At 34.7% G+C, this 15,644-nt stretch overlaps 1 protein-coding gene across 1 annotated transcript in view; it reads right to left on the bottom strand.

Annotated features, from left to right (window-relative positions):
• RANBP17 (RAN binding protein 17) overlaps nucleotides 1–15,644 on the bottom strand; it is a 350,271-nt gene that overhangs the window by 64,276 nt on the left and 270,351 nt on the right. Inside the window, 1 exon segment of the mRNA XM_074212426.1 lies at nucleotides 14,275–14,363. Within this exon segment, the coding sequence (XP_074068527.1) occupies nucleotides 14,275–14,363 (89 nt within the window).

A 15,644-nucleotide genomic window follows, 5' to 3' on the forward strand; every position in this document is an offset into this window, starting at 1 on the left:
TACAGATCACTCTGGTCGGGATAAGGAAAAATGGAAAATGCCCCAAAGAATCTCAAAAATATTCATTTCATTATCTTAAAATCTAAAGATAGCATTTTGTGTTTTTTTTTGCTTTAATGATTTCAAGCCTATCTTTTATTTTTTATTTTTTTTGGCAATTGATCAAAACACAATTCCTTTTTTACCCTGCCATCTTGAAAGCAGGGATTTGTATGTTTGACCAGATCTATTGAGTTATTAATTTTGTTCTTTTCTTTTTGTATAAAGCCTCAGGGAGTAATTCACATAAAAATACCCACAATTCAAATACAGAAAAACCCCAAATATTTAAAAGCAGCCCTTCTCCATAAAAAGGACAGGGGCCACTCACTGCCTTTTATACTTGTGGTTGGAGATGAAGGACTAAGATTGTTTCTTTGTTGACAGAACAATGTAAAGTAAAAAAAGCAAAGTAAAAAAATTCAATCAACATGGTAGTTTCATACATTTTATATAATGGTAAATAACATGTTGGGTTGATATTTTTCCCCCTTGTATTGATCAGTTGCTTTATTAGACCTGTCTCATTTTCTGATGGCCAAAATCTGGGGGCAGTGGAGGATAAACATATATGGGGAAAATGTTTCACACAGGTTTGTGGAAGCACAAATACAGTAATCATCAGTGAGAATGCATTTCAATTTCTCAATCAATCAACAAACATTTATTAAGTGCTTTCTATGTTCTGGGAAACATATACAAAGAATGAAATATTAAGGTATGTTTGGAGGGGGCCCATTTGAAGGGGACCTAAGAGATGGAGATGGTTCCACCTAAATCAGGACAGGTGAACATATGCATATTTTCAAGATATCATAGAAGGAATTAAGGACATCATCTTTTCAGTGAACTTGCATTCACTATGGGAAAAGGCCGGCGGATATAAGATATGCTAGCCTTTCTGTGAGGAATGAGACTGGTGCCAGTTCTAATATTCTCCTGACAGAGGTGACTGCCACTAAGAAAATGACTGATTATTAGAAAGTGGAGTAGAGACCTACTAAGTAGAGAGGTCAAAAGGGCTTCAGTGTGAATGCCAGACTCAGGTTACAGGTTGGGGGATCTAAACACATTCTGGAAGTTTAATTTTACAGTTGCCTTTAGAGAACTAAGCTTGTGATATGAGGAAAGTGGAGCCTCTTAGGAAGATGCTGATGTACACACATGTAGCACAATAATAAACTTGTGAAACCTGCTCTATCCAATGGGAGCCTTGCTTTCAATTGTATGGAGACACTGAATTTATAATGAAGAATTCCAGTACTATTTTACATACCAACAATAACTATCACTACAATCACCTGGATTTACTTAAAGACCAGAGCAGGTCCACATCAGAGGACTGTAGGTCAAGGTTATCCAGGGGACTGAGGGTACACTCTAGTTAGGCTCTTAGAGCCTGTCTACTTGACAATTATTATCTTCCTATTTGATCTCCTCACCTCAAGTCTCTCCCCTCTTTCTAATCTATCCTGGCCACCACCAAAGTGATGTTATTAAAGTATAGTAACTTCCTGGCTCAATAAGCTTCAGTGGCTCCCTATTGCTTCTTGGATCATATACAAACTTCCCAGTTTGCCATTAAAAGCCCTACACAAATTGGCTTCAATTTGCCTTTCTTTCCAGCTATATGATACTCTCTTCCTTTCAGACACTCCAGGGCCAGCCAAATTAGTCTTGTTTTTTTGGGGGGGGCTGTTCCTCACCTACATCCCTATATGTATAGGCTATTCCTTATGCCTTTAATACATTCTCTCCTCACTTCCACCTTTTATGATAACCATCGACTCTCTTCCAGTCACCTTGCATATATACCTGGCATATGGACTGTCTGTTTCCTCTTACAGAATGTAAGCTTATTGGTGGCAAGGACTGCTATCAATTTTGTCTGTGTATTTCAAGCCTATAGCAAAGTATGCAGTCATCAAATAAATTCCTGTTGATGAATTTTCACATTAATAATGTTATGCTGTACTTACAGCATACTGTGACTGGAATGCCAAAAGATCTACTCAGCATCTAGTCAGATTAGTAAATACTAATAAAGTAAACAAAGTAAATAGAATCATAGGAAGTCTAAATTCTTTGGTTTAGGAAGGTTTCTTTCAAACAGATCATCACTGTAGTCATCACTTTAGGGTCTCTGGTTAGAAAGCAAGACACTCAAAGAAAGTAAACTTTAATTGTGCTTCTAGAGAAAACAAAGTTAATGATACATCTATATCTATACAGATAATGAGTTTTGCTTCTTCAATTTATAAAGTTTATTGGTAAAACATCTAATTAGTTACTTCTCATTGACCAGTTAGAAGATTTGTTTTGCAATAATATGTAACTCATATTGGCTTAAAGGTGACTTTGGAATCTTGAAGATTTTCTCAGAAAAAGTCTTGCAAGGTCTTGCCATTCTGGCAAGCAATGTGCATTTATTATACACATCCCATATAGAAGGCGCTTTGTTAGCCACTGGGGGAAACTCATACAGATGTGGAACCATTCATGCTCTTAGTAAGCTTACTTATATCCTACTGAGGGAATATAACATGTTTAAAGATATGAGATGGCAAAGGTCTTTAACTTACCAAAGAGTTTATATTTTATCCTTGAGGTAACAGAGCACTGATACTTCTAGGACTGGGGAAGTAACATAGTGAGATTAGTTCTCTAGCAATAGTGATTTGGTAGTTAGTTATGTGGGATGAACTAGAAAAGGGAAACTAGATATAGGGAGAGAAATTTGGAGAAACTGTAGTGGTCCTGGCACGAAGAGATTATAGAGAAAGTAAGAGAAAGGGGGACAGATATGAGAGATGTTGAGGAAGTAGAATAAAACTAAATTGGGTGACTGATATATATAGGGAGAGGGTGGGAATGAAAATGAAGAGTTGAAGAAGATTCTTAGGTTATATACCTGGGTGACTGGAAGAATGATGATTTTTTTGACAAATAGAGAACTTTGGGGTGGTTTTTTTTGTTTTTGTTTCAGATATATCAATTTTTTTAGTTTTTTTTTTTTTTTTTTTTGCAAGGCAATGGGGTTAAGTGCCTTGCCTAAGGCCACACAGCTTGGTAATTATTAAGTGTCTGAGGCCGGATTTGAACTTAGGTACTCCTGACTCCAAGGCCAGTACTCTATCCACTATGCCACCTAGCCGCCCCTAGATATATCAATTTTGGGATGTTTATGGGGCATCTGGGTGGAAATGTACAGAAGAAAGTTATAGGGAATGCATAATTTGTGACAGAGGAGAGAAAAGTCAGGCTAACCTGGACCCTAGATTTTGGCAAAACAGATTTCAAAAGGTGCAAAGGAAGAATAGTTAGGATCACATGGACTAAAATTCCAAAGGAAAGGTCAGCTCAGAATGGAAACAAAAAAATAAAATTGTGAAGAAAAGTAAACAGTTTCAGAGGAGGAAACATGGCAGTTGTCTGTTGAGAATAATATAGACACAAAGGAAACTCAACAATAATTTAAGAGGGTAAAGAAATATGCATAGGAGATAGGATTAAAGGGAAGTTAACAAAAAAAAATAGATTGTGGTACAATCCCCTAAAAACAGTTGTCAAGTTAAAGGACAGTAAAAAGTTATTTTAAGTTATATTTTAGGAAAGTGAAGGATAAAAGAAGGGACAGGATTACTTTTTTGGGATAGAGAGTACAATCAAGTTATACTTTGGGAAAGTGAAGGATAAAAGAAGGGACAGAATTACTTTTTGGGATAGAGAGGACAATCCTCAATCACAGAGAGATGGGATAACAGTTTGGTGTTTTCTCTGCAAAGGAAAATGATCTTCACTTAAAATGACTGAACCATAATGACAAAGAGGGATTGATACTCCAGATCAATAAAAAGCTTGTAAGAGATTGACTGGTTGCTCTTGATAAGTTCAAGTTATACCTTTACATATTCTACAATCTAGCAGATATAAATATTTTAAATATCATGTACATCAAGACACACTTAAGAACTGGAGAAGGACAAATATTCCAAATGGAAAGGGCAAAATCACTGAACTGTGGGCCAGTAAGCCTGGTTTTGATTCATAGGAGACTTCTAGATTGGACTCATGTTCAGATTGGTTAGGTTCAGAGAAGCCCATTACTGGGCTAAGCATCAGTGATGACTTTGTGGTCTAGTTACAGGAAGATGGATATTAAATTGCTAAGATGTTACAACTGATAGTAGTGGAGGGAGTGTCCATACTGATGAAATCCATGATCTTTGAAGTACTGAATTTATTTAGAAATAATTTTTTTCACTGATTTGTAATTTTATTGGCATAGGGACCTCAGGGGCGAGAACTCCTGCTACTAAGCTAGCTTTGTAGCTGTTCTTTAACCTGCTGTCTAAAGAAGGGATTCCTATTTTTTCTTGTTTCATGTACTTTTGGCAGTCTGGTGTAGTAGTCTATGGATGAACATCTTTCCTAAATGACATTTTAAATACAGAAAATAAAAATTTGGATTATAAAGGAATTATGTATGGCTTGGGATATTTGAATTATATTGAATATATGGGAGAGGGTGGGAATGAAAGTGAAGAATTGAAGACAATTCTTACGTTATATACCTGGGTCCTGGAAGAATGAAGGTGTTTTTGATAAAAAGGAAACTTTGGGGGAGGGATGAGTTTTTGGCTTTTGTCTTGAACATGTGGATTTTGAGATGCCTATGGTAGAGATGTATGGAAGGAAGTCAGAGGGAATACATAACATGTGACAAGAGGACAGAAAAGTCAGGCTGGCTGGACTCTAGATTTTGGCAAAGCAGATTTGGCAAAGGATATAAAGAAAGGATAGTTAGGATCAATTATATAGTTATATAGTTATCAAAACATTACAAAACTCTTGGTCAAAAATGCTATCCATGGAATTGAAAGATTAAATAATTGGCACACAGCTAGTACTGTCACAGGTAAGACATGAACCCAGATCATCTACTATACCATTAAGCCTTGTTATATATAGTATCTTCACTTTCATACTAAAAACTGTTTCTTTTCTGAAACTACTATATCCTGGAACTTGATTTATGTTTATGATTTTGAGGGTACAGAATCATGGAACTATAGGGTTAGGATTAGAAAGGGTCTTAGAAATCATCTAATCCAAGTGCTCCATTTTAAAAGAGAAAACTGAAACCCAGGAGGGAAAGTGACTTGTCCAAGGCCACTGAGTAAAATCACATTGCAGCTAATGTCTTTACAAGAAAGACGGTACACATAACAGATGTTCACTAAATCCTTGTTAATTAAATAATAGCATCATCCTCAAGTCTTGATGGTTAGTAGTACTTTGTTGATCCAATTAACAAAGAAGTTTCTACAATGATTATTGTATTACAACAAAATTTTTCTTTCACTGCTGTCCTTTTTTAAAATATCTATTTATTTATTTATTTTTGAATTTTACAATTTTCCCCCTAATCTGGCTTCCCTCCCCCCACCCCCACTGTTAGTCTTTAAATTGTTTCCATGCTATTCATTGATCTAAGTTGAATGTGTTGAGAGAGAAATCATATCCTTAAGAAAGAAACTATAAGGGATAGCAAAATTACATAATAAGATAACTTTTTTTTAATTAAAGGTAATAGTCTTTGGTCTTTGTTCAAATTCCACAATTCTTTCTGTGGATACAGATGGTATTCTCCATTGTAGATATACCAAAATTGTCCCTGATTGTTACACTGATGGAATGAGCAAGTCCACTGAGAGTGATCATCAACCTCATGTCACTGCTGTCCTTCTAACAACTTAGTTCTAGAAATAAAATGCAACCTAACAATACAACTGAATGAGAATTAATTTTCCCTTTCCAATTCAAATACCTCAAGTCACACATAAAAGCACTTTCCTCCATTTTCTACTTACTGCCAAGAACTCAGGTCTATGGAACAGAAAACATCTTCCTTCTACTATGTTCAGAGCTGCTCTTTTCCGAGAGCCACTGGATATCTCCTCAATGAATGCCAAGTACTTGATTTCTAAGGGTATTCATTATGCAACTTTCCACTACTCCAAAATCATTCAGATTCCCTCAAACATTGGTCACTAATAGAAGAGATCTGCAAAAGTACCACGAAGAAAGTCAGCTAGGCATGGAATTCTAGAACTTGAAATGGAGCTAATGAAGGTACATGGTCTTCTATTGTTGCTGTCCTGGCCTTTTTGACCTGCCCCACATCCTCATCCTGCTTCTTACTACACTCTGTTGTCACACCTGCATTCTACATCTCTCACATCTACAGCACACCTCTATACTCTTGAAATCTTTCTCTTTTTTAAAGACCAATCTCCAGATCTCATTTCCTCTATAAATCATTTCCTGAGTCTCCCAGATGAAAGTGATCTCTCTCAAAACCTTCCTAGCATGCCTTTTCTAGATCACTTCTTTGTCATAGTATGTTCTACTTTACATTATATTAATTTGTATATTTCTGATAGTGTTCAAGGAGATTGTAAGCTTCTGAGAGAAGGAACTCTTATATTTAAAAAAAATCTATAGCTTTATCATGTATATCTTTCTTACACTTACATTGTACAGGATCTTGTACATTTAATGTTGTTGTTCAGTCATTTTTGAGTTCTTGTCCAACTCTTTATGACCCCATTTGGGGTTTTCTTGGCAAAGATACACAGATGTTTTTGCCACCTCTTCAGTTCATTTTACAGATAAGAAACTAAGGTCAACAGAGTTAAGTGACTTGCCCAGTTAGTCACATAGCTAGTATCTGAGGTCAAATTTGAACCAAGAAGATGAGTCTTTCTGACTCTAGGCCTGGAACTCTATCCACTCTACCACCTAGCTGTCTTGCACATAGTGGTTTCCTAATAAATTTTTTTTGAACTGGAAAAAAGTCTTTTGAAAACAGAAAGAGTTGCCAGGTCAGATACATTTTTAAGTTATTTTTCTTCAATGGAACTGCTGAAGTTAATGGATGCCAGATGATCAAGAGTCAGAGGTTGCATATCACATCACAGAGATGGCCACCTGAATGGGGGCCACAGAGCACTGCTCTTGTCGCTGTTCTCAAAAGGTATGGGATCAGTGAATTATGAGCCCATCTTGTATTTGTACCCCATTTCTCACAGGGAAGACACATTTGCCATAATAAACAATCTATGAAATATGCAACCCTACAAACCTATCTAGTGCTAAGTATCTACTATGTGAGCTCAGTACTGAGGAGAAACAAAATTACAAAGCAAAGTCATTACCAAGCAGGGGGATTTGTTTCCTAAAGTGGTCCTTGCATCGGACTTTACTGGATGTGTAGGAATTCACCTATTGAATGGAAGAAGGGAAGACACTCCAAACTTTGGGAGGAATGTGAGTGATAGTTTAAATGTTTGAGAACATAATGTGGGTTTGGGTTACAAGGCTGTTTAGTTTGTCTGGAGTATGTATAGAGGGGTGGTAGTATGAGATGATTTTGAACCTGACTCAAAAGGAAAAAGGGAGTTACTGGCATTCTTTGGGAAGGTATGAAATGATCATAAATCCTTGGAAAATATTATTCAGAATGAAGGACAGATTGGAGAGCAGAGAGCAGAGGAAAGAAAACATATTAGGAAACTATAAAAACTTAATGATAACCATAAACACCAAGAGAAGAGAAATACATTTGAGATGTCGTAGAGATGGAAATGATATAACTTGGTAAATGGATGTAAGGGGGAAAGAGAAGGGATGTGTTCTGTCCTTCCAAAAATTTGGATTTTGAATTTATGATGAAAAAATCCACAAGACCAAATTTTACATAAAAGATTAATCCATTAATCAATTTATAGTTTACTATGTGGCAGGCTTTGTATTGGCTTAATGGGATATTGTAACAGTACTGACATACACACACACACACACACTCACATGTATATATGTATATGTATATGGTGCTTGGGAAACTAGTTTCATTTTACGTAGTTCTATTTTGTATCTGTTATATTGGGTTATGTTCACCAAAAACAAGGTAAGTACTCAAAACGAGGGCTATAAAAAGATAAGGAGTTAGTATTTGGTACATATTCAATACTTTTTTCATTTATTCACTGAAAAATCATTCATTATTATAACTATGATTCTATTTTTAATTATTCAGATCCTTACTACCATCATTATTTTGATAGATGCCTCCTCTGAATTCTAAAGGACTATATTGGAGCTTCTGTTATCCATATCTACAAACTTATTGGATATATATATATATATATATATATATATATATATATATATAATGTATATGTATATGTCACTTTGGATTTTCAAAGTCTATGTCAGTGGAAAACAGACTCTGGACGGTTCTGGCAGAGGGCTGGATTTTGGAATCCAATCACTTTTTATAAACACTTACTCTCTGTGTAACCAGGGGCTAGTCATGTAATCTCTCTATACCTCAGTTTCCTCATTTGTAAAATGGGGATGATACTCACACACACACACACACACACAGTTGTAGCAGAGGGACTCTTGTGATAATCAAATGAGATAGTGTACATCAAATACTCTGTAAATCTTAAAGTGCTAAATGTTAGTTATTACTATGGTGGAAAAGTTGTGGGTTCTGCCCCAGCAAAAGACTATATTTACTTTCTGGGAAACAGACTAAGTAAATATGAGGAGTTCATATTTATAACCAATAGGCTGGTTGCTCAGTGATAAATTTTTTTGGCCATGGCAATTCTTGAAAAGAAAAATACAAAATGACTTTGAGTTGTGTGCTACTAATGCAGCATGGCAGAAAAAAGGGGGCAGAAGGTAAAGAGGATCACCACCCATAGTTTGTGAATGTAAGCTTAGGTATTAGTACACTAAAGGTGAGATTCTTGTTCAAGTACTAAGGGATGGACATATTACTGGAGCAACTGAATCATATCAGTTTTGACATTCTCAGTATAACTGAAACCAAAAGTCAAAAGCTAAATGGAAAGATGGTACATAAGCTCTGCTTCCAAAAGCAAATAAAGAATTTGATGGGGTCAGTTTTATTGTACATCCAAAAGCAACAAAAAAATCACTTCATGGGACATTTTGTCATTTCATATTGTAATACTCATGATAAAAATTTGCAAAAAAGATCAGCATGAAAATAACTGCAGTTTTTAAAAGTCAATTTCTTTTGCAAGGCTGAGGAGATAGAGAAATTCTAAGATGTCAATAAAATTCTCCAAGTTAAATCAACATACACTTTAACACTTGGTAATTCTAATGCAATAGAATATATTAGAGTGGACATAGCAAAAGATTATGAAAAATAAGTTGGAAAATATAGTTCAGAAGTAAGGAAGGAGGTCAAAGGCTTAGAAAAAACAGAAACCTCATGCCTATATTTTATGAAGCCTTTCTTCAAGAAAATAACTGGAAGACAGTGGGTATACAGAATACCAAATAATATCATAAAAAAAGAAATCTCATTACTTTTTAACATAAAGGAAATGATTATTTACTGATGCTGAAATCAGTTATAACAGCTAGTGTATAGTCAGACCACTGATTATACAGATATTACTATGTCAGAACATAGCAGAAAGAAAAATTTTAGGTGAATAAAAACAGAATAATAAAACTGAGGCAATTCCATCCTGACCTACTTAAACAAACAATGTGAAATGGATAAAAGAATAGACACTGATATAGACTATTTCCATTTCCTCTGCAGTTTAACTAATCATAGGTTAACTGCCATAATGAACAAACCAAAAGAGTCAAAAAATATCAAAGTATCAAAGTCACATTTGGTCTTTTGATATTTGTGTATATGAATTATTTCTGTTCTCCCATAAGATTTTTAGGAACCATAACTTACTAAGTTTATATTATTTATACTGCCATGGGCACAATACATATTAAATGAAAGTTATTTTTTATCATATAAATTCATTAGTGTGTGCCCTAGATCTCTTCCATAGGGCACACTAATTCACTAATGAGTATATATGATAAAAAATAGCCATTCATTTAACAAATATGTATTAAGTGTCCCTATCTCTTCATTATGGGTGCTGTTAGGTGGTGTAGTGGATCAAGTTAGTCAGGTTCAAATCTAACCTCAGACACTTGACATTAGCTGTGTGACCATGGGCAAGTCACTTAACCTTGACTGCCTCGCCTCCAGGGCCATCTCCAGTTGTCCTGATTCATAATCTGGCCACTGGACCCAGATGACTCTGGAGGAGAAAGTGAGGCTGATGACTTAGCACAGCACCTCCTCACTCAAATCCAATTCACTGCTTGTCATGTTATCATCTTCCTGTCATGAGTTTCTTTGGAAACAAAAAACATCATCATCATCATCTCATCAAATTGTGAGAACTTCTACTAGTACAGAACCCTATGTGTCATTTCCTCTTTATCATTTTTATTTGTTAAATATAGCAAAGTATATGAAATTAGTCAAAATTAATAAATGTTTACTAAGTACCTGCCTTGTAAATGTACTCTGGGGAGGATATAAAGTAAGATAGTCCCTGCTTATGATTTAGTGTAACTGATATACATGTAAACAGATAAATACAATACAAATCAGAATATAAGCACATAGATTTATCTTTTACTCTATAAACAATTATCATATTATAATTTGTATTGCTATGTGCATGTTTTATCTTTTTAAGGAGACAGGATTAACTGACAAAATCTAATGAAGAGAATGTATGGCAGTATCTTTATAATAAAACATAGGGTTCAAATGACATAGCAGAAGAAACTTCTAAAAAGAAGGCAAGGAACTAATGTGGGAAAGTCTTGGGGTTAAGGGGGAAGGGTTGAGAGTCCCAGAGAAGGTATATATGTATATAGAAAATTTAGCTGAAGGATGTGGTATAAAAGGGACATGGGAAGAAAGGTCAAGGGATGTGTTTGATACAGAGGAGGGAGAGTGACTGATCAGTCTCAAGGTTCCAATTAGAATTCTGATAAAAGGCCACTTGGGGAAATGGATAAAAATTGCTAAATGGTAAAAATGGCCCATAAATACAATGGAATACTATTGTATTATAAGAAATGATAAACATGATGAATACAGAGAGGCATGGGACGATTTACATGATCTGATAAAAAAGGAAGTAAGTAGAACTAGGGAAACAATATACAGTTTCAAGAAATATAAGTGCAAAGAACAAATAACAAAATAGTAGAAACTAAATACTGCCAACTTAAAAAGTCTTGTTCTAAAGATGATATGAGAAGGTACACTGGCCAGTTTCTTTGTAGAGGGATGGACAATGGGCAGGGAATACTGCATATTTTGTCTCACTTTTATTTATGTCAGTTTTACTGACTACTATTTTCCTTGCTTTTAAATTCTTTGTCATAAGACATTGTCTGTGAGAAGAGAAGGAAGAGATGCATCAGGAAATGTAGGAAATGTAAAAATAAAAGATGTTAAAGTCTGTTTTTTTAAAAATTTCATAATGGGAATATTATTCCAGTCCCATAGTGGAAGAAAGGAGAGTTAAAGGGCCTGCAGTCTGACTTTCCCAGATAAGGCTGGAGTTTTACTGATATTGATCAAAACTTCTGACAGGCCTGGCTGCTCTCATAACCAAATTCTGAGAATCCCTGCCCCCTCCCTCTATCACCTTCCCTCCTCTCTGCCCCCCCCCAAAATTCTAGAGATAGAAAATTCCACTTCTAATCTATGAACAAATATTTTTGACTTTCTTTTTCAATTTTCCTTTTGCTCCTTCATTGCCTCCATCCAACTGGAGAAGTTTATACAAGGCTTCAAGAAAGGTAAGAGTGCAGTATTTCATTTGAGAGTCATGGAAATATGTCAGCTATTTCATACTTATTGAGCTGTGTAAACAACTTATCAAGATGGTGCTTGTTCTGTTTCAAGTGATTTAGATTTGGAAGGACAGACTGAGAGCAGTGTAGTTTTGTGCAGCACAGTTAGTAATCTAACATTTCTAGAAATGTATTTGAATTAAATAGCTTAACCAGCATTTTATCAAATAACCCCCATTAATAAAATGTCTTTTGATTTTACAGGAAAATGACATGTTCTGACAGGATGTTTCTTCTGCATGCTAAAGACTGCATAACAAATTAAAGAACACACATTTTTGTGGATAGAAGGCAAATAAACTTTCCACAGCAATAATGTGGGAATCATCACTGACGGTTTGACATATCAATATTTCAGGAAGAATAAATGACTTTCATATCCAGGTGGTGTTTTTTTTATAATATACTTATTCATTTTGCATTACTGGAATACTTTGCACAGAACCTGTACTTTATCACCTGAAACTGCTTAAAGTATTTGGAAATATTTTAATAAAGCTTTTCAAATCATCAAATAATATAACTTTTAAACAAATTTTCATATTATTATAAATATTTGCTCTTCATCCCATGCCCAAAGGAAAACTATAAATCTTGTCTCAACTGAATGAACACCATTTATCATATTCATTTTGTTGTCAATACAATTATGAAAAGCCTTTGGCCTTTTTCCAAGGAGACTGATTTGCTACTGAAACTCAATTAGTATAACCAAGGCAGGTTCAAAATCACCCATTTGGCAATATAACACAGCTTTCTGTATAACTGACACTTCACCCTTGACCCCTGACCCTAACAATAATAACAAAAAAATAGCAATAAAATATGGCAAAACTGAGAAACAATGGTTTTCAGTCAAAAAAACCCCAAACACGAAGTATGAAGAATTTCTTTTTGCTCATGTTTGCCATCTGCTGGACAAAAGCTAAATTTCAAAGTGTCATTGTAAAAAAAAAAAATCCCTACAAACTCCCCCCAGATCTCTGGGAAAAAAACCTTAATGAGAAAATCAAATTAAAATTAATTAAAAATATTAAAACATCACATATATGTGTATATATATGTTTTGTCTGTCATAATATATCTTTCCACTTTTGAAGCTTAAGGGAAGGATCTTACTATGTACAAATATTTAATAGCTTTTTAGAGGTCCATTTGTTTGAAAATATGTTTCTTGGCTCAGGATACTGAATAACCAACTATAAATATTAGATACTTTATGCCTGATTATTTTAATTTCAAGATCAATATCAGTTCCATACTTGACAAAACAGATTTAATATATTGAAGTAAATGAAAGTGTTCATTAGTTATTAAACATTAAGAATGAAGATAGTGATAAGCTGCCTACTTTGAAGGAATAAGAGGATTTAAAGGCATTCCTCATAGTCAAAGGTAATGTCATAAGCTTCTCCATATTAGAATATATATTCTCTGTACATGTATATAATTTGCCCAAACATATAGGTTATCTCAATTATAGGGAAAAATTCTTATCATTGCTCTTCCTATATTATTATAATGCTTCCAAAATATTTTCATAACCAGCAAAAAAGTGAAATATATATCTGTTAAGTAGAATTATTTTTAAAATGTCGAGTTTTTGCTTAAACACACCCAGAATATTATTAAGTCCTTTGTCATTTATCTGTGGAGCTATAGCTACAGCTGCAATTATAGTCTTTGTGGTTGAAGAAAAGATTATTATTTTCTCTTTAAGTATCTTCTTTTGAAATTTGAGTAACCAAAGAAGTTTGGGGAAGAGTGATTCAAAAGTACAAATTATAAGCATAAGCATCAAAAACACTATCTTTACAACTACAGACATGTATTTTTTTGAGGACATTAATATAATTTTTATATAACAATAAACTGTCATTGACTTTTGGGATTAATTTATTGAATATTGCTTAGAATTTCTGCTATCTTTTCTTCTACAAAACTAATTCTAGGAATTGGCAAAGGAATTAAGTGGAATTCCTGATTATTTCTTTTTTTATAATTCCATTAATATTTTTATAGTCATGAAAATCATTAGCATGATAAGCTAACACCTAGACAGTCATCATAAGATAAAATGCTTCTTCCTATTGGCATTTTGCTTGAGATGAACTTGAGGTTTTTAGTCCTTTTAAAAAAAAGGTCTTCACTTTTCTGAGTTATTAAGCTTTCCAAATTATACCCATGTAAACATTATTTTTAGGTTTGATTCCTACGTTATCAATGTAAGCACCACCAAAAAAAGTGACTTCTCTGCGCTGTCTTTCCAAATGCTGTATTCACAGTTAACTGCACTGCTGCCACTGTGCTGTAATTTTTAGCTGATTACACATTAGTTCATTTAGCTTTGTTTCCTCTTCCCTACTGTGCTATACTATTAAGCTAATGCAAGGGGCCTGGTACCCCTCTGTGCACAGAGCTGGTATTGTCATAGGGTAATAAGGATACATCCAGTCAAACAGCATGGTGTAGCTGGTCTTTGTGTTCAGTGCAAAGGCAATCCCTCGAAGATCTCTTGCCAGCCCGATCAACATACGCTGTCAGTGGGAAAGAGACACAGTAATTGATTTTCACGTTAGCATAGAGCAGATGGAGTAATAATCAGCCAATAATGACCACATATCTGATTTTGATTCATTAGCTAAAATGTCTTGCTCAGATGCTTTTCTATAGAAAACCGTAGACTCTTTACACAATCAACCAATCAAATGCACTGAATAATTCCACCTCCCCCTTGACAAATTTAGCCAAGTAAAAATTCTATTGGCTTAGGAACATTTAGTTACTTGACATATTGCATTTCTGAATTGTGCCAAATGGGAAAAAATTAGCTAATAACACATATAAAAATGCTCACTGTCTAGACATTATTTAATAATAGTAAGTGAAAACTACTTATCTGAGGTTGATGACACAGCATTAATGACTAAATTATATGCATCATCTTACATGAAAAGAGGACCATAATATAAATTTAATTCCACATAGGAAACATTTTGGCATTTAACAATATATGATAAAGGGGATGGATGTACATGTTGTATTTCATGTTATTAATGGGTAATCATGGCAGGTTAGATCTAGAGCAGGTTGGCCAGGTAACTTGCTGATACCACCATACACATTTTAGCCATTTTTTTTTCACTCACTAATACAATGAGGAGGAGACACCAGGATAACTTTCTTTTTTTCCTCTAAAGAGAGAAGACCTGATACTTTGGACTTGTAACTGAGCTATGTTTGAGTTGAGGCTGGGAATAGCAAGAGAAAGTCCCTGAACAGATGCCTCAGAGCTAGAGCACAAGTAACCCCCTACCCCAAACATGGAGGCTGGCTTACTGCTGGCAGCCCACGTGCTTTCTGAAGCCATTGTTTCAATAGGAGTGTTCTGTCTACTGTACTACTAAAAGCACTTCTGTCTTTATGGTGCATGCCATCTTCACTAGTCATATGGAATCTGGAAATACATCAAAGATTTTTTAGACAGAAAGTGCCCACTACCATTAAGGATGATGCTAATTTTCAAGGTAAATGTAATTGCTACCTTTGATATATCTCAGTTCCTTTCTTCAAGGAACTCAGTCCTTAATCTCATTTTAATGTCTAAATAACATATTTTTGAGTTTGGAGGTGACAGTTCTTCACTTGTTTAAATTAACCAGCTATATCACCAGCAATCACACTTTTTCATTTCTTAAAATACTTGTAGATTTTTTTTTTTTAGGTTTTTGTAAGGCAAACGGGGGTTAAGTGGCTTGTCCAAGGCTACACAGCTAGGTAATTATTAAGTGTCTGAGACCGGATTTGAACCCAGGTAC

Source organism: Macrotis lagotis, chromosome 1 (assembly GCF_037893015.1).
Source record: "Macrotis lagotis isolate mMagLag1 chromosome 1, bilby.v1.9.chrom.fasta, whole genome shotgun sequence".
Taxonomy (NCBI): Eukaryota; Metazoa; Chordata; class Mammalia; order Peramelemorphia; family Peramelidae; genus Macrotis; species Macrotis lagotis.